The sequence below is a fragment of the Lagopus leucura genome, unplaced genomic scaffold (assembly GCF_019238085.1).
Source record: "Lagopus leucura isolate 7727_CA_CO unplaced genomic scaffold, USGS_WTPT01 Super-Scaffold_100157, whole genome shotgun sequence".
NCBI classification, from domain to species: Eukaryota; Metazoa; Chordata; class Aves; order Galliformes; family Phasianidae; genus Lagopus; species Lagopus leucura.
Window position 1 is genome coordinate 15,117,720 of NW_024962334.1, and position 21,814 is coordinate 15,139,533.

At 40.2% G+C, this 21,814-nt stretch overlaps 1 protein-coding gene across 1 annotated transcript in view; it reads left to right on the forward strand.

The window, feature by feature from the left end:
- The first annotated feature begins 3,647 nt into the window (after positions 1 to 3,647).
- Positions 3,648 to 21,814, forward strand: part of ZNF385D (zinc finger protein 385D) — a 373,909-nt gene continuing 355,742 nt past the window's right edge. The window contains exon 1 of the mRNA XM_042889198.1: positions 3,648 to 3,741. Coding sequence (XP_042745132.1) covers positions 3,648 to 3,741 — 94 coding nt within the window. The remainder of the gene's footprint in view (positions 3,742 to 21,814) is intronic.

Sequence of the window (21,814 nt, forward strand, 5' to 3'; positions counted from 1 at the left end):
TATCACTATCTACTGGTGTGAAAAGTTGATCCTCCTCATGTTTATGAACTCCATCCTTGGACAGATACCAAAGCTAATGACTGCGTTTCTGATTTCTGCAGCATGGGGATGAGGAGAAGAGAGCAAGCACACAGGCTGATCCATAGCAATGCCTTATCCCAGCACTGGCACAAAGGTGTGGAGAGTGACTGCAAGCAGGTAAGTTAGCCCAGCAAAATCCTGCCTGTGGTTATTCCTCTTTCTATCAGGATTGTATAAAATCACCAGCATATAACCTGGAGGCACCTCCTGGAAGGGCATAGATTCCCTACAGATGTGAAGCAGTGCTGCAATTGGTATCATTATATGAACTGCTTTTCTGCCCCATCTAGCTCTTCTCTGTTTGGATGCATAAGGAGAACATACTTATCTTCAGTACAAAAAGGCAGCAAGAAGGAATTCTTGTTAATGGCAAACTTATGAGCATGTTGCCAGCAAGTTTGGGGCTGGAAGATGAGCTGGGGCAGAACTGTGGTGGGTTTCCCAGGTTAGAGCTGGGTTGCTACTGCTGACCAAGGTGACACCTTACTGCTCTCAGATCTGGGGTCATGGCCTCAGACTGAAAGAAGATGTGAGAGATACTTTCTATTCTCCTTCCCAAAGGAAACAAATGGAGTAATTTCAGCACTGAGAAACAGCACTGTAGGGAACTCTTCCATATTATTCTTAGATGAAACAACAAATGGCTCAGCAGAAAAGTGAGCATGGTAATACTCCTTTTTGTGAAGGTCTGTGCAAGCCAGCTCAATGTAAGCAATGTTTAGATTATGTGTTCAAATCTCCAGTCTGTTTAATGCATCTTTGCAACGAATACATTTAACAGAGAGGTATGGCATCCAAATACTTTTTTCACCAGTGGGAAAACAAACCCACGTTAATACAAAGAAATGGTTGTACATCTTCAACAAAATGGTTGTACATCTTCAACATTAGATGAGCTGGGAACACAAGGACAAACAAACATTAGCATGCAATTTATGATGCTACCCTCGGGGACTGAAAGTGTGAGCCATAGAGGTATCATACAACATTTCAGTATTATCATTTTATGATTTCTGTACCTTTCCCTTTCAACAGATGCTGCTGCTTATGTTCTCTATTGTGCCTTTAGTTGCCTATGATGAATAAGTGTGACAGTCGTTTAAATCACAGCTGCTACACTGCACAGTATTTAAGAAGGCCCTCGTGATTTTCATGTTTCCTTGATAAAAATAAATTAATAAGGAAAGTTATTAAATGTTGAACACGGAAAAAAAAAAAAAAAAAAAAAAGGTCTTCCAGGAAGGGACTGTGAATATCTTTTGTTTGTTTATTTGTTTGTTTTTCATTTGTGGAAGTTTCTGCAAAAAAAATCTCTGCACAAAACACAAAAACTGGATGATCTTTAAGGTTCTTTCCAACCCAAATCATTCTATGATTCTGTGATTCTAAATGTAAGCAGGTCGGGGTTTTTTATTTCTTCTACTTATTAAACCTGTTCTGGAATACTAATTCTGCCTCCAACTACTATGGAGTTTTTCAAATTACTTCTGTGTTTTATATGCTATATATATTTTATATCATATTAGAAGAGTACTCTCTACAGAATATTTTATACCCCATTCTTAATTTGTATCTTAACTAATCGCTGTAGGAGTTTCACACTCTTTGTGTAAGGAGATGTATTTTCTTCTGTTTTTCTCTCCCCCTCCCCTGTGTAAATACATTTATAGAAGTACATCTAACAAAAGATATTTGCTGTAAAAACCACCCTGATGTGCAGCAGCAGTGAGACAATGCCCACTTGTGTAATCATTATCAATAATAACAGAAACTGAATCAAGTGATAGAAATATATTTGATTACAATCAATTGTTTGGGGAGTGTATTTATTCCAGAGCCTTCAGGCAGAGAAGAATAGCAGTTTTCTAAATATGATATTATGAGGGCAAGCAAATGAGTTATTACTTGTGTTACAACACAACAGAACTGAGCAAGAAGAGCCCTATGAGAAGGAGTAAGCACTCATATCCAGTCATTTATTCTGTTACATTCATCACCACAGGCTGCATGTGTACACATCAGGTCAAGGTCAGCGTTCCTTGCTCGCATGAATCACTCTTGGCACTGATGGAAACCTCTGTATTGCAGTGTGCACTTGCTCTGACTTTGACCCATGTCAGGGCTGTAGCCCGCAGGTGGGGCAGAGGGCAAGAAGGGCAGCTGGTGGGCATAAGGCAGACAGTTTAACTTCAGGCTGGAGGACAAAACCGTGTTCTTACTGCGTAGACTATGGCTCCTTTACACTTTGGCTGGTGGAGTTGCAAAGCTGAAGAGGAGGTCTCTATTTTTTCAGTTTTTAATAGTGATTTAATTTGATTGAGTCTCCAAAGAATAAATTTTAAGTTACAATACTGATGAATCATAGAATCATAAAATGGCTGGGGTAGAAAAAGACCTCAAAGATCATCTATTTTCAACCCCTCTGCCACAGGCAGGGTTGCTAACCACTAGACCAGGCTATCAGAATCCTTGTTGTTTTTCTCCATAAGCTTCTTATGGGGGGTTGGACTCGATGATCTCTGGAGGTCCCTTCCAACCCCTACAATTCTGTGATTCTGTGATTCTTGACGTTAGGGGAGCAAAGATGAGATACAGGATGGAGGCTCTTCTCTTTCCAATAGAAGAATCAGTGCAAATCCCGCATGCCAGCTCTCTGCCTTTCAAAACATCCCTACAGACAGAGTGCCATGCCTCATGGGGTGATGAAGACATATAGGTACGTGTGAATGAAAAATCAAAAAGTGGCTGTGGAATACCTTTCCGGAGCTGTAGCGGTAGCTGCAATAACTTGACACATGGGTGGATTTATTAGCAAGATTGCAAGCACGAGTTGCACGCATCATTTGTACTTATGGAACTCTGCACTGCACTGCCAGACCCTCGGGACTTAAAGCAGCATTCTAAACTACTTTTTCTTGCCTGTAAAATTGTTAATATTTCAACACTGTGCCCGCAACTTTTGAATCATTTGGACTGACTGTGAGAACAGAGAGCACTGTGCCCCCGCACCGCGCTCAGCCCCTTATGGAAGGGCCGCGAGTGCCTCGTCGGGGTGAGGGGAGGGCGATTCCCTCCGGGATCCCCGGAACCGAGGAGTTGCACGCGGGGCGGGAGGCTGCCGCCTCATCCCACATAGGCGTGTGGGAGGTGGGAATCTCAGGTTGAGTTAATCATCGTGCCGGAGTCGAGAGAGTGCGGAACCAGTGATTTTGATGGCAGGAGGTAACGTACACATGTTTTTCGGGGAAGGTGCTGTGGGAGGACTGCCGGCGGGCAGAGCTGGGGAGGTGGGGGTGGGTTGCGATGAGCGCCGTCATTCCGAAAGCCTGGAAAGCCGCCCAGCCCCGGCAGCCCCGGCGCCCCCGCGGGCGGAGCGGGGCGGGGGGCGCGGGCGGCGCTGCCCGTAGCCGCTGCTTGACGCCGGGCCGGGGGAGGCGGGACCGCTGGCCCCGCGCTGCTCCGGCCCCGCGCTGCTCCCGCCCCACTCCGCCGCGTCCCGCGCCCCATCTCCGCCCCGCGCTGTCCCCGCCGGGCCCTGCGCTGCGCTGGGCCGCCCCGCCCGCGGCATGGCCGGCGCGCTGGGCAGAGGGGCGGCGTGCTGGCGGATGCGGAGCGGCAGGAAGGAGAAGGCGCCGGGCGGCAAGCCCCGGCAGCAGCACGGTAAGGGTCTCTGCGGGGCGGGATGGGAGCGTCTGGCAGGGGACTCGCGCTGCCCGCTGGTGGCGTTCAGGACGGGGGCTGCTGCTCCTCCTGCCTCGCCGCGGTGCGAGGGCAGCGAGCGCCCCGAACTCCACGACGCGTCCCGGGCTCGGCGGGCGTTGGGGGGTGAGGAACGCTGTTTGCGTGCGTTTCCACATGTCGCTGTGACAGCGGCTTCTTTAATTGTTGCGGAAGGCGCTTTCAGACTGCCAAGCGGTAGCGAACCTGGGAAGAGTCCTAGAAATCTTTCTTGGCATGCCCGTGTTTTGTCTTAATGCTCGGGAGGCGCTGTGAAAAACACTTGCCCTGCCTGCTCCCGTCCCCCGTCAGTTCCTCGGAGAGTGAGATGCTCATCGCCGGGTCTGAGCAGCACTTACATAGCTCTCCCGACCCTGAAAGGCTGTGCCCGCCGTGCTGGCCGTTATACTCCCGCAGGAACTTCGTGCCCTTCGCGACGCGCACGGCTCCGCCAGGAGCGCTGCGGGGAGCGCGGAGTCCCGGCGCCTGGAGGTGACACCGTCGGAGCAGAGCTGGTGCGAAGACGAACCCCGGGGTGTCCGTGGGGGCTGCCCAGCGCCGGGAGTTGCCGAACTGCTCCTCTTTCAAAAAGAAACAGTCTAAAAGTCCGAGCATAGGTTTTGTCGGTGGTTATCACCAGAACTCTGAAGGAAATGACTGTGCAGGAGAGGAGGTACTATCCAGCTAGGGAATAAAAATAGCGGCCTGTGGTTGTAAATCTTTATGCTGCTCTTTCTGAACATAGTGGGGAATCACAAAAAGGAAAGAGTTGGTGGCACCTCTGAGAGCAGTTATCGTGGGTACTGCAGAGACCGAAACGTGATGTCCTGGAGCCAACGGGAGCTCTGGCATTGAGCTGGGGAGAGCCAGAGTGCACCCTGCAAACAGAGCGGTGCAGGCATTAGGCCAAATGGAAACTCTTCCTACCAGAAACTTTGCCGTCATAGCTAAGTTATAGCGGATGGTGTGCTTTCCTGATGAGAACATGAAAGTAGCTGTACTGTAAATTAGTTCGGTTGGGGAGATTTGTAAGTCAGTTCTGATTCAGAGTAACAAAAAGGTGTGGTGTGCTTTAGTCTGTTGCTTTGTTAAAGTGTTTTTGTAAAGTATCATAAATTCTCATTGAAGTAATTACTGTAACACCATGGAATGCAAAATGACTCTGAAGCATGTGTATTTTGCATCCTAGTTATTTTTGGAAAGTATTTAAGGATAATCGCTCTTTCTGCTGTGCTATCTTTGCAAGGTAGACTTTTTTGAAGGATCATTTACTATCTGTTAAGAGCTGCAGATGTAAGGTAGAAACAAAACTAGCCTGTATGTCCTTACTGCTGACTGTGTGTACTGCAGTGAGATCTTTTGGAGAAGTGAAGGCGGGGAAGTGAAGTATTACTTTGATATGCTTCTTAAAATTTCAAAGTTTTAGAAATACTTTATTTTCCAAGAATGGATTCCAGGCATTTATTTATTTATTTGCATATTATTTATTTGTCAGGTAATAATAGACCACTTTGCATTGGAGTGGAAAATTTACTTAATGTTTAAGCTGAAGATTGGAGGAGTTGTAGGATATACCCAAAAGTAAAACTATGGTATGTGAGCTGTAAGCAGTTTTAACTGTCCTGTCATTCATTCTTACATGTACGCAATTATCAGAATGACCAAGAAATATTCATATTTTTGTGACAGAACAGGGAGGCAGCAGGGATATGAAATAATTCAATTTCTAGGGGAGGGGGATGTGGGGGGAAAGCTGTTCTTTCCTGTTCTTTTTGCTGCAAAACTCATTTCAGTTGGCTGCCAACCCGCATTAGTAAAATGTGGCATAGCTCTGTGGATCTCAACGATGCTGTTATAGTTGACACGAACTGAAGACCAAGCACAACATTTCAGTGTATTAAGATTAGGGTTAAGGATTAAGATATATTTACTCAGTCATCACCTAGAGCTGGCTGGCTGCTTCAGGCACACTGAGCTATGAACATATGAGCAAGCCTGCCTTTGACTGCATCGAGTTACAAGTATTAACCAGCTCTGATGTTCTTCTCACCTTTGATGAGAGTAAATATAGCTGTTGATTTATTTTGATGTAGAGCTATTTGAGATCAAGCATGCTTATTGAGTGCTTTACTAATTACAACTTTATCTTAGCAGTTGCAAGTAAATCAATGCTTTTTCATAATCAAATCATAAATTTACAGCATCGTGACCTGAGACTTTTCTGTATTTTTAAAAAACACAAAAGACAAACATGAAATTTTCTTTATGATTGCATGTACAGAATATCTTGTTTTACGTGGTATGACACTATGGAAAATGCAAAGCAATGTTAAAGTAGGACTTGTCTAGACAGCAAAAAAAAAAAAGTCAACACAAAAAGTTCAAGATCATGGTAAGATGACATACATTAGTGATCTTGTAAAAAGCCTGTTTTAAAATTATTTGGTGTTTGATTAACAATAGCCTCTTACCTGTAAAATCTCCCAAGAGCTTGAAAACCCAGATGGATGGCTACAGCCAGAGTTCTACAGATCCTCTCTAAGCAGAAGTTGTTAAATAGTAGCATAGTGAAAACCACAGTTTACATTAAATAGTGTTTTTCTGTACTACTCAACAAAACTTTGATATGTATTGGGCGTCTCATCCCTTGAAGAGAAGGTATGGAAGTCTTGTGACTAAAAACTGTGAAAGAGAAAGGCGTCTACATTATCTGACACTACCAAAAATAACTGCTGAGGAGAAAGCAATACTTTATATACATATTTAAAGCTATGTGAAAGTTCTGTAGTAAGCCAGTAGTTCTGCGTCCTTAGTACTAAAACAATTACGACAGCGAAAAGTAAATAAATAGTGCTGAATGTGTGTGTAGGACTATGTGTATAGTGAGGTCTTAGACAGCAATTACTTCATAAAAGATATATTTTTAATTGCTAACAACATGTGCCAAGTCTAGGGAATGGAAGTTTTCTGTGTTTAAATCAGCACAATATGATCCTTTGGTGTTGTGCCAATATGTTCAATCATGCCCAGGTAGGCTCAGTAAAAAAATGTGATCTGTATTAAAACAAAACCATTTTTTACCCACCTGTTTCATCTAGTTGTTACCTTAACCTATCTAGAGTTGTCACAAAACAAGTCATAAACTATTGTTGCCCCTTCTGTTTGGTGTCATTTCCTTCTGAGAGCGACAGAAATGTTGTAGCGAGGTAAGAATCATAGAATGGCTTAGGTTGGAAACTACCTTAAAGATCAGCCAGTTTTAACCCCCTTGCCATAAGCAGGGCTGCCACGCACTAGATCAGGCTGCCCAAGGCCACATCCAACCTGGCCTTGAATGTCTCCAGCATATTATTGCTCTAAAGAACTAGACTTCTTTGTGTTGAACCAGTGAAAGATAGGGAGGATGAAGGTACAAGAGGAAGAAAGCTACAAGTCATGGTTTCTCCAATGGACGTCTTTGGATATATATGCATATGCTAACAGCTTCTGACTGTGACTGCACTGGACAGGACTAATTCTACAATTGATAGCAGAGAAATGAGTCTTACAAGCTTTCCAATTTCAGGTGGTCTTATCTTCACATATTTTTCCTGAAATATTCACAACGTGCTGTCAGCTTTCTTCTTTCTTCCTTCTCTGTCTCCTGGGAAGTAATGTTCTTGGTTGTATTCAGGCAGTCATAACCAAATGTTCTGTTGTGCTGGAGGCGTAGCTCTCTACACCTTGCTTTTTGCCTGTGGCTTATTGTAGTATTTGTAAAAGTAAATGTCTGAAATTCATGTAGGCGTTATATGCCTGCTTAACATAACAGAAATTCTTAAATCAAGTAAGCCTGTTTTTTGTGCCTAGCTGGAAAAATCTGCAGGTAAACTTTAAATTTTAAACCATTTTTACTCACATATTCATAGAATATGAACATTGACATTTATTTCTGTTTGGATCTCCTAACACTCAGATGCCATAGCTGCTTCTGGAATCTTGTTACATTAGTCAGAGAGCATGTAAAGATTCTGCAAGACCGTGAAGCAGATCCCCCTGAAAACTATGCCGAGGCACCTAGAAAATAAAGAAGTGGTTGGTGACAAGCAAAACTACACTAAGGGCAAATTCTATCTGACAAATTTGGTGGCCTTCAGCAAGGTTGCAGGATTGGCAGATGAGGGAAGAGCAAATGACATAATCCACCTGGACTTGTGCAAAGCATTTGACACTATCCCATATAATGTTCTTGTCCTACATGACATTCTTCTCTCTAAGCTGGAAAGACATGAATTTGATGGATGGACCACTTGGTGGATAAGTAATTGGCTGGATGATCGCACTCAAAAGATCTGATGTCCAGTGCTGAGTGGGACTGGAGGGACTGATACTATCTAACAGCTTTGTTATCAACATGGACAGTAGGCTTGAGTACACTTTCATCAGTTTTGCAGATGACACTAAGCTGTATGGTGTGGTCAACATGCTGGAAGGAAGGGATCCCATCCAGAGGGTCCTTGACAAACTTGAAAGGTGAGCTTGTATGAACCTTAGGAATTCAACAAGGACAAGTGCAAGGTTTTGCATCTGTGTCAGGGACGTTCCAAACACAAATACCAGCCGGGTGGAAAATGGAATTAAGAACATCCCCAAGGAAGATGACTTGAGTGTGTTGTCTGATGGGAAGAGACTTTTTACAAGGGCATGTAATGATATGACAAGGGGTAATATCATTAGATTTAAAGAGAATAGATTCAGATCTGATTTAGGGAGGAAATTCTTTACTGTGAGGGTGTGAAGCAATAGAACAGATTACCCAGACAAGCTGTGGATGTCCCCATCCCTGAAAATGTTCAAGGCCAGGTTGGACTGGGCTTTGGGCAACCTGATCTAGTGGGAGGTGTCCCTGCCCACAGCAGGGCATTTGCAACTAGGTGGTCTTTAAGGCTCCTTCTAACCCAAAATATTCAATGCTATGTTTTTTTCCATTGTGTGTTTTCCTTTTCTTCAATGAAGCTTGGGGTCCTCAGTAACTCAAATGCTATATTTTGATACTTGAAAAATGTTTTTGCTTCTGCAGTATTTTTCAAATTAGTTCACTCTGACATTGTATTAAAAAAAAAAAAGAAAGAGGCAATATTTTTCTTGCCAGAAATGTGCATGATAAAATCTGTAAATACCTGTTACGTGACTGTATGTACCATTTTTTCCCCTTGTTCATGGAAGAATTTGTTTATGATGCTAATAAAACCTTAACACTGCAACTTATACAATTATAAATAAGAAACCATAACTACAAAGCCATAGATTATTCAAAATCTGAGCTTACAATAGAATGACAAGCTTGCTGTCTAGAACCTAGAGGAGTGAAAGTACAATTTTATGATGATCATTTAAGTCTGATTTTTGTGCAGAAAATATAGTTAAGGAACCAAAGACTTCCTCTCCATCCATAACCATTTTATTTTATTTTATTTTATTTTTCCCTGAGCTCTTTTTAAAGAAGATTTGGAGAGTTTTAATCAGACATAGGTCACAAATCACTTTACTGGGAAATACAAAGTGTGCTTTAAAATGGGAAAGAAATCACTCACGTGATAATTTGAATCTCATAGTTTAAATTGTGAGCTAGATGAAATGATTACTCTGACAGAACTTTAGAATCTATCTCGTTTTAGTACATTCTGAAGTATTTCATATTTTGAGTAACCCTGGCTCAGGGGCATTTTATACTCACATCTGGAAGTTTCCAGTGTTAGTCCTCAGTTTAGTGTCTCTGCCTTTGTCTTTCCATTTAGCTTTGCCATATTATAACAATGAATCATCTTGTCCGTTAACTAAAGTTGGAATGTCTGTTTATGCACTGAATTTGTTTCATTACCTTGCCATAATGATTGGAACCATAGCAACTCCCGACTGCTTTCCCATATGTATTTGGGCTGGACTTGACCCAGTACTGTTCTGAGCAGCAGCAGGATAAGCCATCACAAAACCTGGAATATCTTCATTCTCCTAGGATTCCGCTTCTTTCTCATGAAACTCCAAGGTAGCAGTTTCATATTCTGTCTCCTTATATGTGAAATTGTAGTATTTCCATTCATACAAAATCATAGCAGAGCTGTAATACATATACATATATGACATCTCTTGCCACAGGAGTGGACTTGCAGGTAGCACTGTGGCTGCTACTGCAGTAGAGTACTTTGCAAATAAATGCCCTTTTATTAAAAAAGTATTCAACTGGTTGTACCTTAACTCATTTTATAGAATGTAATCTTAATGCTGTGTTGTTGTTGTTTATATTATTCTCATTATTTCCATGAAAAAAGTTGTAAATACTGAAGCATGTGCTTAGTAAATGAAACTTACATAATTTGTAAAATGTAAGGGGTTCTATTTGAGATGGTTTTGGGATTTTGTCATGTGTGCTGTCTGTGGCCAGTATGTTTGTTGATGCTGTACTCCTAAGTAGTATTGAAAAGCAGAAAAAAGGAAGAGAAATTAGTGAGCAGAACCTTCTCCTGAGGACAGATTAAAGCAGAACTGTTAGCTTGTAATAATGAGCCCAAGAGCTTGTGGAAAAAACGTGAGGAAAAAAAGACTTGTTATTGTCAATGACTGCATTGAGCTTGGCTCTATAAACCATTCCAGTATTTAGATCAATTCTTACTGCTCTGAAACTCTGAAACTAGAGCTGTCTAAACAGCTGGCATTTGTAGTGAGGGGGAGGAATAGGAAGCTGAGAACAGATTCTCCTCTCCAGAGGCTGGATTGAGAAAAGTCACATGAAGTATATTGGGCTTCTTCACCAATTTCTTCTTTATGGCTGGTAGTTGCTGTTGCTTCATGTGAGAGGTTGTAGTTGTTGCTAGCCAAAAAATGGGCATGAGAATAATTATTTGGAGGCAATTGAGAGGAGGTTGTGTGATCTGAAGCTGTATTCAGAAAGATCAAGGCATCCTTGTGATGCATTCACATGAACCAGGATCACAGAACAGATGGATGGCTGTGCCGGGCAGAATGTTTCCAGGCTTCTGCATTATTTCTGAGCATAAGACGTCCTGGTAATCTGGAGTTGGCTTCATTAGTATATGGTTTATTACCAAGCTTGAGTTAAAGGGTATTGGAATGCAATTTTTTTTTTATTTCAATTTTAATTTTCTTTTCAAGATAGAGGGTATGCATTTTTGGCCTCCTAGCTATTTTGCATTTCAAGAGACACTTAGAAAATCCATTTTAGAGCTGGATGAAAGTGATCTTTAGAGCACAATAAATGCTTTAGGGAAACACGGTCTTTCTCTTTTTCAGTCTGGATGACGTTGGAGTTCTGTAGGTTCTCTATGCCATTCTGCTCCCAGGTATTGATTTCAGTTAGCATTGAAGTAGCCCGAGGGGCTGGTCAGTTGTTTATGGTAACAGTACAGCTGGATGCAGCCTCAATTGCTCCAGACCTTTGGCTTACCAAGATAAGTTCAAACAAAGCAAAAAAGAACTTATCAGTGCTTTTAGTAATAGTGCAATAGGAATCTGATTATTGTGCACTGAGATATAGTGACTGTATGATCACAATAGGAGCATGTTTTGGGTTTTATTCTGAATAGTTTTTGTTTTCTTTCCCAGTCTCTAGACTGAGATTAATCTCACTTCAGTCACTTGACTTTTTTTCATCTTTTACTAACAAATATGAAGGCAGGAAAAGAATTACCCTGCAGAAACCGTGGCCACCAGAGTGAGTTTCTGATCTTTGAATGACTTGAGCTTGTGGGATGTGGCCACTTGCTGTATGCTACATAGCAGTTGGTGACCTTGTTTTCCGGATTTTTTTTTTTTTATTTTGCATATTTTTCTGAGGGCTGACACAGATAAATGATTTTAACAGAAGTGGTGACTAAATGACACCTGATAAATTTTCAGAGTTCTTAATAACTCTCAGCAATTCTATTGCAGGAAAAGATAAATCTGAAGATGAACTCTGGCTTTTTTGCTGTATCTTATTCCTGTAGCACCACAAAGTTGATTTGGTGGTAGATATACACTTTTAATCATCGTCTGAAAAGAGGAATGTTGCAAAACTCTTTACTGGTATGATGTCACAATGCTGTGCAGCTCTTTTTTTTTTTATCAAGTTAAAATTTTTGCATCCATTTTACTCTGATTCTACTCAGAGTATCGACTGGAAACTGACGAATGCATAGGATAATTCAAATTGGAAGTATACTAGTGAAGTTTCAGGGTCAACTGTGGCATCAGAACAAGTTGCTCAGGGCTTTCTCCAGTCTTGAAAACATCTAAGGAAGAAGAATGTACAGAATCTGACATTTGTTACTTTTTTCACAAGCCCAAATTCAAAATCAAGTCTGGAAACTGTAAAAGAGGGAGTTGTACGTGGTAGCTATGTGTTTGTAAAAATTGGGCCAAGAGGAAGTGGTGCTAAAAAGATACCATAGCTGATCTGAAGCATAATTTGCAAAACGTAATAGAAACTGGCTTGTTCTGGGACGCTTCAGAAAGGATGGAAAACAATAAATTTGCTTATATGCTTTCTACATAAGAACAACAGCAGCTATTCTTAAGCTTGCAGTCCCATGCTAGAGTACACCTAGAAACACATTAACTTTTTGAGAAATACAGAGGAGCGTGCCAGTTATCTGGCCTTGAGGCATTCCATTGCATAAATAAGAATTGCAGGTAAAATTTTGTGACAAGAAAGGTTTTGACAGTTTGAGTAATTGAAGTGTCACTTTGCAGTTACAGCACAGAAGTCCTTGGTCATTAAGGAAAGAGCCTGAAACTTAATGCTCTGCTACATTGTTTTTGTGGTTGCTTTGTTTTGTATTGTTTTGTTTTTGACAGGAACAAAGGTTTCAGTTTCTACACTGCTCAGTTTTTCTTCATCTCTTCCTTAAATATGTTGAAGATTGCTCCTGAATGCATTTGGTTTGATTTAGAGCTTCAGGTTCAATATTCATTTTCATCTTTTATTCTCTTCTAGAGTAAGATAACCAATTTCTGATGTGTGCAGTTTTCTTCAGCAATGTTAAAGAACTAGTGTTGTATCTAATTAAGTATTGTCTAACTGCATTCCTGCACTGTCCTCTGCAACCAACACCATTTCTTGGGTTCTGTTAGTAGAAGTCCTGTGTGAGTCTTGGTCCTAGGCTTACTGGTGTTTACCCACAAATCTGTGGAAGTCCATTGTATTCCTGAATCATCACACTTTCTGGCCCAAATCAGATTATAAATAAATGAATAAATAATTCATGAATCAAACATCCTGTATTTCAATGTTCTGACTGCACTTATTGTACTCTCAAGCCAAGATCAAGAAAGATGTAGCCTGATGGCGACCCTAGAGCCCAGTGCTCATTGAGTACCTCTGAATATCAGGAACCTTTCACAGACTTTTTGGAGCCTGCTTCTGGTTTCTTTTATGAGGATCTAGGAACATGATGGTTCACAGAGTGGACCACCAATGACCACCTGTCCCAGGAGACATTCAAGGTCAGGCTGGACGAGGCTGTAAGCAACCCCATGTAGCGTAGGCATCCCTGTTCATTTGGACTAGGTGACTTTTAAAGGTCCCTTTCAACTTGAACATTTCTATGATTCTGTTGAATTTAAGTTGGTAGTTCTCTTCCCCAGCTTTGGGGAAGCCCCCTGCACAGGGGCTCCATGTGCTACTTTGCCTGCTGTATTAGGTGGGTTTATCCAACTATGTCTGACTTGATGAGTCTGCTTAAAGAATTGCAGCTCCACTTCATCTTAATGTTCCACTATTTTCTTTCACCAGCCAGTGAATTTCAGTTCCCAATGGCACTGTCATGCAGCAGTCTGCATGTAATGATGATGACCTTGTGGGAATGCATTTTCTTGGAATAGGAAGTATTATTTTTTTCTTTCCACTGAAATATTTTCTATTTTCTGGTGTTAACAGTCATTGTCTTGCTTGTTTAAATAACTGAATTTATAAGGATAATGTAACTAATTAGTTAACACTGCTGTAGCTATGTATAGGTTATGTTGCACCATGGGCACTCATGAAGCACTTATGTTGAAGGATTGTTTAGAGAATAATTTTTTACGCCTAACAAGATTTTAAAATGATATGATTGAATTCTAAGGCCATTAAAGTCTCATTTTTATTTTTTTTCCTCTTATTTGCATTAATGTTTTTATTTGACACCTGATTTTAACATTTTCCCACTGCTCTTTGTGTATTTTTGTTTTCAACATGCAGCTAAGTACATGTTACAGTTCAGTAGTTCAGTACAGTTTTGATTTGATTCAGAAACCTTTGTGGCTTTCCTTGGACCTTGACATTCAATTAACTTGGAATCACATCTTGACCTGCACTAAACTGTGTTCCAGGAAAAAAATAATCAAATGTGGAAGGTATATGTGCCTTTCTAGTTTCTTTGATTTGTCATCTGCTCTAATATTCTTCATACATGGATGTTAAGAGTACAAGGAGCCTACATGCCTACATGCTTCCAGTAGTGCCTCAGGTGTCAGTGTTAGGGGCAAGGTTTGAAACTAATTCACTTAATATCAATCATTTCTGTTTTTCCTAATGTAGGCCAAAATTAAGGATTGTTTCTGCCACCAAGGTTGTGAAAATTTGACAGTGTTTGCCTCTGTGGTGCAAATGCCAAGGCAGATTTCTTCTATTTCTAATACGTAACACATTTCTTGAGAATTAGCACCTGTACTTGAACAGTTGTATTTTTAAGTGTGTGTATGTTAGAGAAGATGTATATGAAACTAATCCTTGTAGCAGGAGGAATTAGGATGAACTAATAGCTTTTTCAGGAATCTATGTTCTCTAGTCATAACTCATTCTGAGTCTGGAATCTGGCATAGAGAAACGTACTGTGTGCAGGATTATGTTAAGTATTTTTGTGGTTGGAGCACAGCAACAGTCTATGCTACCACAGTTTGTTGTTTGCATGTTTCTGCTGCAGAAGATAGCAATTGCACTACTGAAGCAACTACTGATAGCAACAGGCACTACTGAAGAGTACAGTTAGGACTCTGCTGCCATCTGTGCTAGCACTGTCTGTTCATGCTTTATGCTTGTTTCCATATGTATACTTAAACACTTTATCTCCAAAGCTATTATATTAACATATCTGAAACAGTTGTGATAATGAAAGTTGATAGGAAACAGTTGTTTACGAGTTAATGTGCTTGCTTCCAATGTACATACTGTATTTTTTTAATATCTACTACTACTTTAAACAGGTTTAGTGAGATGCTGCTCTTCATTCCAATTTGTAACCCATCCCTTTTGGCTTTGTACATCATAATCACCTCCACAGCAACCACTGTGATGCCATAAACAGAGGGTTTGACTTCAGGAGAAGAATTTAGGCCATAAAAGCAGAAATACTCGTAAAAGAAAAGGTGGGAGGATGGGAAGGATGTGGAAAGTGATTATTCTGACTTTTCATGTGGTGATTTTTTTTCCAAAATATATCTTTAATGATAGCTGAAAGAAAAGAAATTATTTGAAAATGTCAGTGAATCCTCCATTTTAGACAGTATAATTGGGGAAAAAAAGTATAAGCAGTAGAGTTTTATTCTGCATATCATTTCTTTTTCTCTCTTTTCCATTCCTTAAAAAAAAATAAAAAAATCATCACTTTAGTAAATCCACAGTGGGAGGATAGTCTTGCTGCTGTACTTTTCCTAGGATGCACCAAGAGAAATTACATTTGCAGTTCATGGAGAATGAAATTAAACTTGCTTAGTCCCAATGATCCACACTCCTACACACAGCACGATTCTGGGAGAGTCACTTGCACGCTGTCAGAAGCAGTGCCCTGAATGCGCTTGGTCTTTCTCTTGTTTGTGAAAGAACAGGTACAGATTTGGGTTCATGTAACTCCCAAGTTAGCATTAGGTACTGCGTGGGGTGCCTGTGTGTGTCAACCTCTTCTCTAAGAGGTTGTCCCTGTAGGGAGGAGAGACTTAGGAAGCATCACTTTGTTTGCTTAAAGAGGTGGAGATGACTTGTTGCTCTGTGATGTATTTACAGGTGTTTAGAAAGGTTTTACAGAGCATCAGGCAATTGAAGGACACCCATTTCTAGCTTGCATGACTTTATGTTCAAAATATATCAGCATGATAAATAGTAAAGTTGGTAAAAAGTATCTGGTGAAATAAATCACATTGTGGCAACTGAAAAAGAAGAATGCCATTTATTTTGTTTAGTTAAGTGATGGTAGGAAAGACAACTTTGGAGGAAAAAAAAGTAAGCAAACAAAAAAGCACTCTAGTTCTTCAGTTGTATATCTGATATAGATTATGTATACAAACATCCTTTTCCAGTTTTTCTTGCTGCTTGTAGAGCTGGCATGGTCACTTCTTCCTTTTTGAGCTGTGGCTTCTCTAAAGAATGTAGATAAGTGCTCAATGGACTGTAGTGTTCATGCAATGTCTTAAGTACGTAACAGAACATGCAGCAACAATAACTTCCCTTTCTTCTGGAATAAAAATTGATGCCTAAATTGCACACGAAGAAAAAATCTCTAGAATGAACATGAAAAAAAAACAAAAAAAACCCCAAAAAACAAAAAAACCCACAAAAAACAACAAAACAAAACAAAACAAAAAACAAAACAAACAACCAACAAGGATTAGCAAGGATCTCAGTTTAATATAATGCTGATCTTGTGCTCCACAAATCCTGTTAACAGGAGAAGATGCCCACTATATATAAAAAGGTTAGCACTTGCTGTTCAACAATTCCAGCAGCTTTCATTTGCATTTCAAAGCCAGAGTGAGAATTAGAACTCTCATATCTTTAATTCCAATAGTCTGTCAATCTGCTGTTTCTGTAAAACTGACACAATTTGGGCAGTTCTCATCAATTTCATTTGTTGCATATACTCAGATGAGCTTTTAATCTCCTGCCTGCTGATCCCTGGTTTATAATCAGATTTGACCGAGATAGGAGGGCGGTAATTATCTTGATGTGAAAGTCAAGATAGAACTGTCATCTCTCTCCTTATTCCTCTGCTGAGGTAAAATTTTATTTGATAAGTGTGAATAACTAAAGCTTAAAACTGCCTAGTTTCAGGCTGTTTCAGGTGCATCTCTCACAAGTAAGGTGTTTTTTGTTTTTTGTTTTTTTTCCTCCTGGAAAAGACAAGAACTTTTGCAAGAACCTTCCTTGCTTATTTGTTAACCTACTTCTAAACGTTTTGGAAAACAGTTTTATGTCAACTTGATTAATCATTTTCTTTTCCCAAAGGCTGATAACATCCTAATTTCAAGGAAGACCTTGAATAATGGATATTTGCGGTGTGAATCCTTGTTCTGATTCCTGAATAAGGCCATTCCTCAATGACTGTAGTGCTGTCAATAAAAACTCTATAGTTCAATGAATGAAAATATGTGTAGTAGCTATGTTTTTCAGAAGTCTATTCATGATTTTTTTTCACTGTTTTTATACATAATATTTTAACTGTGTAACTTCTAAATCACTTTTGCATTCCAACAAAGTGGAAAAATCTTTGTTTTTTTAAGGCATCCTCTGGATAATTTTAAGACTCAAAAATTGTGCTACATATATCACAAATATTCAAAAAGGCTGTGGTCATATACAAACTTAAGTATGTGCCTAGGTTACATTAAGTTAATCTGAGACTATTAAATTAAGCAGTTATGTCCAAATGGTAAAATATTATCATTCCTTTTCCATTTAATAAAGGTTTTTTTTTTTTTTTTTTTTTTTTTTTTGTGACTCTTGAAAGCATTTGTATTGTCATGTCTCTTTCATCTTTACATTTGAATTCTGATGCTACTTCACCTTAACCTGTTTGCCACAAATCCTTCTGTTGTGAATAATGGGGAGAAAAATCCAGGCTTCACTGTGAAAGGCAAGAATTTATATGTAGTGTTTAATCTCCTGCGTCTTCTTTCTTGGATGTGGCATTCTGTCATGTGCCTATTCAGATTTTCTCTGGCATACTAAGGATTTCTGTACTTACATAAATTATCTGCTATTAAAATATAGTCCTAAAGCTGATTTTCTAAACAAAATTCTTTTTTTTTTTTTTTCATGTGCATATCATAGCACCATAGTTTTTATTTTTATTTTCTCTGCTTTCTGTTGTGTTCCTATAACTTCAGGAAAATATAGATCATAGAAACATTGTAAACTTTATTGGTAAAACTACATAGAAGAAGAAGAAAAAGAATTCTAAATAATCCATCTCCCCAGCTATGCCAATCAAAACCAAACTTGAATCGTATGATATAAATACAAGTGCTAGTAATGACTGACGTCTTCTGAAGCTGCTGATTGGGATGTGAGTAGATGTCCTTTTCTGGTTCTAAAAACATGTGATCTAGAGAGCTCTATAGAAATTGCTAGTAGAAAGGGAGAACCTGATTTGTGAGGTGATTGCAAACTGCATGAGGAAGTGACAGTCTACATTACTGCTTTCCTCATGTGGGAGGTTAGTGCTGGTGGACCAGTAGTTGTGGCAGAATTACTTCAAAATCTTGCCCTGAATGGGAACAATTCACTGCCCCAGTACTGAGTCTTTTATGCTCAAAAAAGGTAATAATCCTTTTCTAATGTGTCAAGCCCTGATTGTTACATTCTTCTTCCCTTTGGGTTATCACTGTAATTACGGAACTTTGAGAAAGATACTGAAAAGTTTCTTGCAGTAAATAAGTGTTAAGATTTCCTTATTAATGCTACTTTTCCATTTTGTAAGCTTTTCAGCTTGAGAACATATTAATTTTATATGCCTTGACAGCCAACTTGCGTGAAGTAGGAGTAGAACAACACATATGGTGCTCATTGAAGGTGAATACTTGGACTGAACTGCTCCTGTGAGTATACAGTAATGTCCAACTGACAATGAGCCAAAAGAGAACCTTCTGCTAGGAGGGAATTGCAGTGTATCTGACCAGAATCATAGAATCACAGGAGTTTGAAGGGACCTCTGGGGATCATGCAGTCCAACACCCTTACTAAAGCACATTCCCTAGGACAGGTTACACAGGAAAGTGTCCAGGTGGTTACTGAGTATTTCCAGAGAAGATATCTCCACAGCTTCTCTAGGCAGCCTGTTCCAGTATTCTGTTACTCTAAAGTACAGAAAATTTTCCTTGTGTTCAGATGGAAATTCTTGCATTCCAGTTTGTGTGCCTGTTGCCCCTTGCTGTGTCACTGGGCACCACTGAAAATAGCCTGGATCTATCCACTTGGCTCCTGCCCATGAGATATTTATAAGCATTGGTAAGATCCCTCCCCAATCTCCTCTTCTCCAAGCTGAAGATTTCCAGGTCTCTCTGCCTTTCCTCATGGAGATGCTCCAGAAACCTCTTCATCTTTGTGGCTCTCTGCTGGACTCTCTCTAGAACTTTTCTATCTTTCTTGCAATTGGGGAGCCCAGCACTCTACACACAAGAGCAGAGTAGAGGTAGAGGATCACCTCCCTCAACCTGCAGGCCCAGCTCTTTTTAATGAACCCCGGAATACCATTGGCCTTCTTGGCCAAAAAGGCATAGTGCTGGCTCATGGCCAGCCTGTTGTCCCCCAGGACGTGCAGATCCTTCTCTACAGAGAAAATAACTGACTTCCAACTGGTCAGCCCCTAACCTGCACAGAGATACATGTGTTTATTCCTCCTCTGGTGCAGGACTCTACCCATGCCCAGTGGAACCTCATCAGGTTCCTCTCTGCTCAACTCTCCAGCCTGCCCAGGTCTTTCTAAATAGCAGCACAATCTTACGGTGTTTCAGACACCTCTCCCAGCTTTGTATTATCAGGAAACTTTCTGAGGGTGCACTCCATCCATTCATTCAGGTTACTGATGAAGATGATGAATGAGACCAGTCTCAGTATAACCCCTTGGGGACACCAGTAGGTACAGGCCACCAACTAGACTATGCCAATGATTATAACCCTCTGAGCTGTGCCAGTCATCCAAAAAGGACAAAGTTAAAATGGTTTTCAACAAATGAGATTGAGTTGCAAATTATTTAATGTTCAGGCCAAAGTGGTGACCACCATTCCTTGTGAATTTGCCTTTCATTGTCTTTGAGTTTGAAATTTTACAATTTCAGGCGAAAAATGGTAAAGACTGTGTAAACTAAATTGAATTGCCTTAGGTTTCTGGGACATTTTTGCTGTGGAAAAGACTATGCAGAACTCTGTGCTAGGGGATGTAGCCTGAATTTTTTGACCAGTTATATATGCCTTTCTGGCAGTGAGTCATGAGCTGGATTTTATACATTAAACATGTAGGAATATGTAGGCAATCTCTGCAGAATGGCTGTCTGCATTTGAGAAAATGGAATAGGTACCAAGGGATTTCCTTAGTGAAGTTTGTAGGTTTTTGAGTGTAGGGAGTATGCATACATTGAGGAAAGGTAGCATTTGACCAAATGTGCATGCATACATTTTGACAGTTCGCAAAATTGCTCATCAGTATGAGTCATGTTTAAACAATTTAATTTTACAAATGTTGAATATTTTTTTAATTACAAAATATGAAATAATGCAGCATCAATAAGGAGGGCTATAGCAATGAATGTGATTAACACAGAAACAAAACAGTAGGGGAAGGTTTGATTTTCAGATAAGCAAAGTTTTACTTCAAGTTGAAGGGCATTCTATAGCTGAGTCTGCATGAAACTGAGCGCAGTGAATTTAAAAGGAGATGAGAAGAAGATGAAATATTTAACTGGTGAAAGAAAGCAGGGGAAGGGGTCAACAATAACCATTAATCCAGTTCAACAGCTGAAAGAACTATTTGACAAATGTCCTAATGACAGACGGAGTAAAGCAGTAGAGAGATGCTGTTTTAATTTTCCCTTGTTTGAAACCAAGAAACAAATGAGAATCCTGACTTCCAGTACCTGTGATCTGCTATGGAAACTCTAAATAGAAATATGATTCTCTAAATAGAAATATGATTGATTTGTGAGATATATAATTCAAACTTGTTACAAGTTTGTGTATGGCATTTATCTAATTTATATTTATTTGGAGGAAAACAGTGAGGGCACCTTTACCTTTCCAAGGTAAAGATCAAATAATTAGTTGAGTTATTAAAATAACGACATGAGCTATCTCTTATAGACGGATCTATTAGGGGACATAAAATTTTAGATATGCAGCCAGTTGACACAAAACTAGTAATAAGTGGACAGGGAGTCCTTCCCTCCCTCCCTCTGTGTCTGTGAATACAAGAATATGATTCTAGCATAACGTTTGCTAAGCAGGCATGAAAACTTTTTGTTATTTCTTAGAAGATACCAGTAAATAAGAATGTCTTTGGAGCTAGCCTGGCTTTTCGGATGCTTCAGAGGAAATTGGAACAGGCACTAAGAGAGCTCTTAGATGTTGAATTGTTGCTGGTCATGTTCATGTTGCAAGAAAAGGGAAACCCAGTGAAGAGGCAGTAAGGCACTGTAATATCAGACTGCAGTAGATCTTTGGGAATGCCAGACAGCGCATGTGTCTAAACCAAAGGAAAAAAAGATAAGGTAGCATTTGTGGTAGTGAAATGACAGTACAGCATAGCCATGGTTGGGAAACCAAAGAAAGTTCAAACAGAATCTCAAGGGAATTAGTAGTTCTGACACTTTGTGGAAACAGAACTATGTTAGCTACACCGTGATACTTCAGGTGATTCTCTTAGACTCTGGTGTGAGTATTACACACTGTGGTGTCTGTTAGCATCCTGTGTCTCAAAAGAGCACTGTGAAACTGGTAGCGGGCTACCTATGATACCAATGGCCAGTATTTAAAAGATCAGTTCTGTAAGTGACAGTGTAGCTACTCACACTACTTGAAAGCTGGATGTTAGCACAGCATGGGGACTGGCAGTTGGTTAGAGGAACTGATTTATTTTTCTGCCTGCCTTAGCCTTTTGCAGTTCACGCCACTGCTTTACAATTCACGACACATGGAAGTAATCAAGTAGAACAAAGATAATCAGCTGCTAGCAGTCAGCCACATGCCTCCCCTGAAAGCAGCTTCCGCACTTTGCAGGCGTGTAAAGTACCTCTG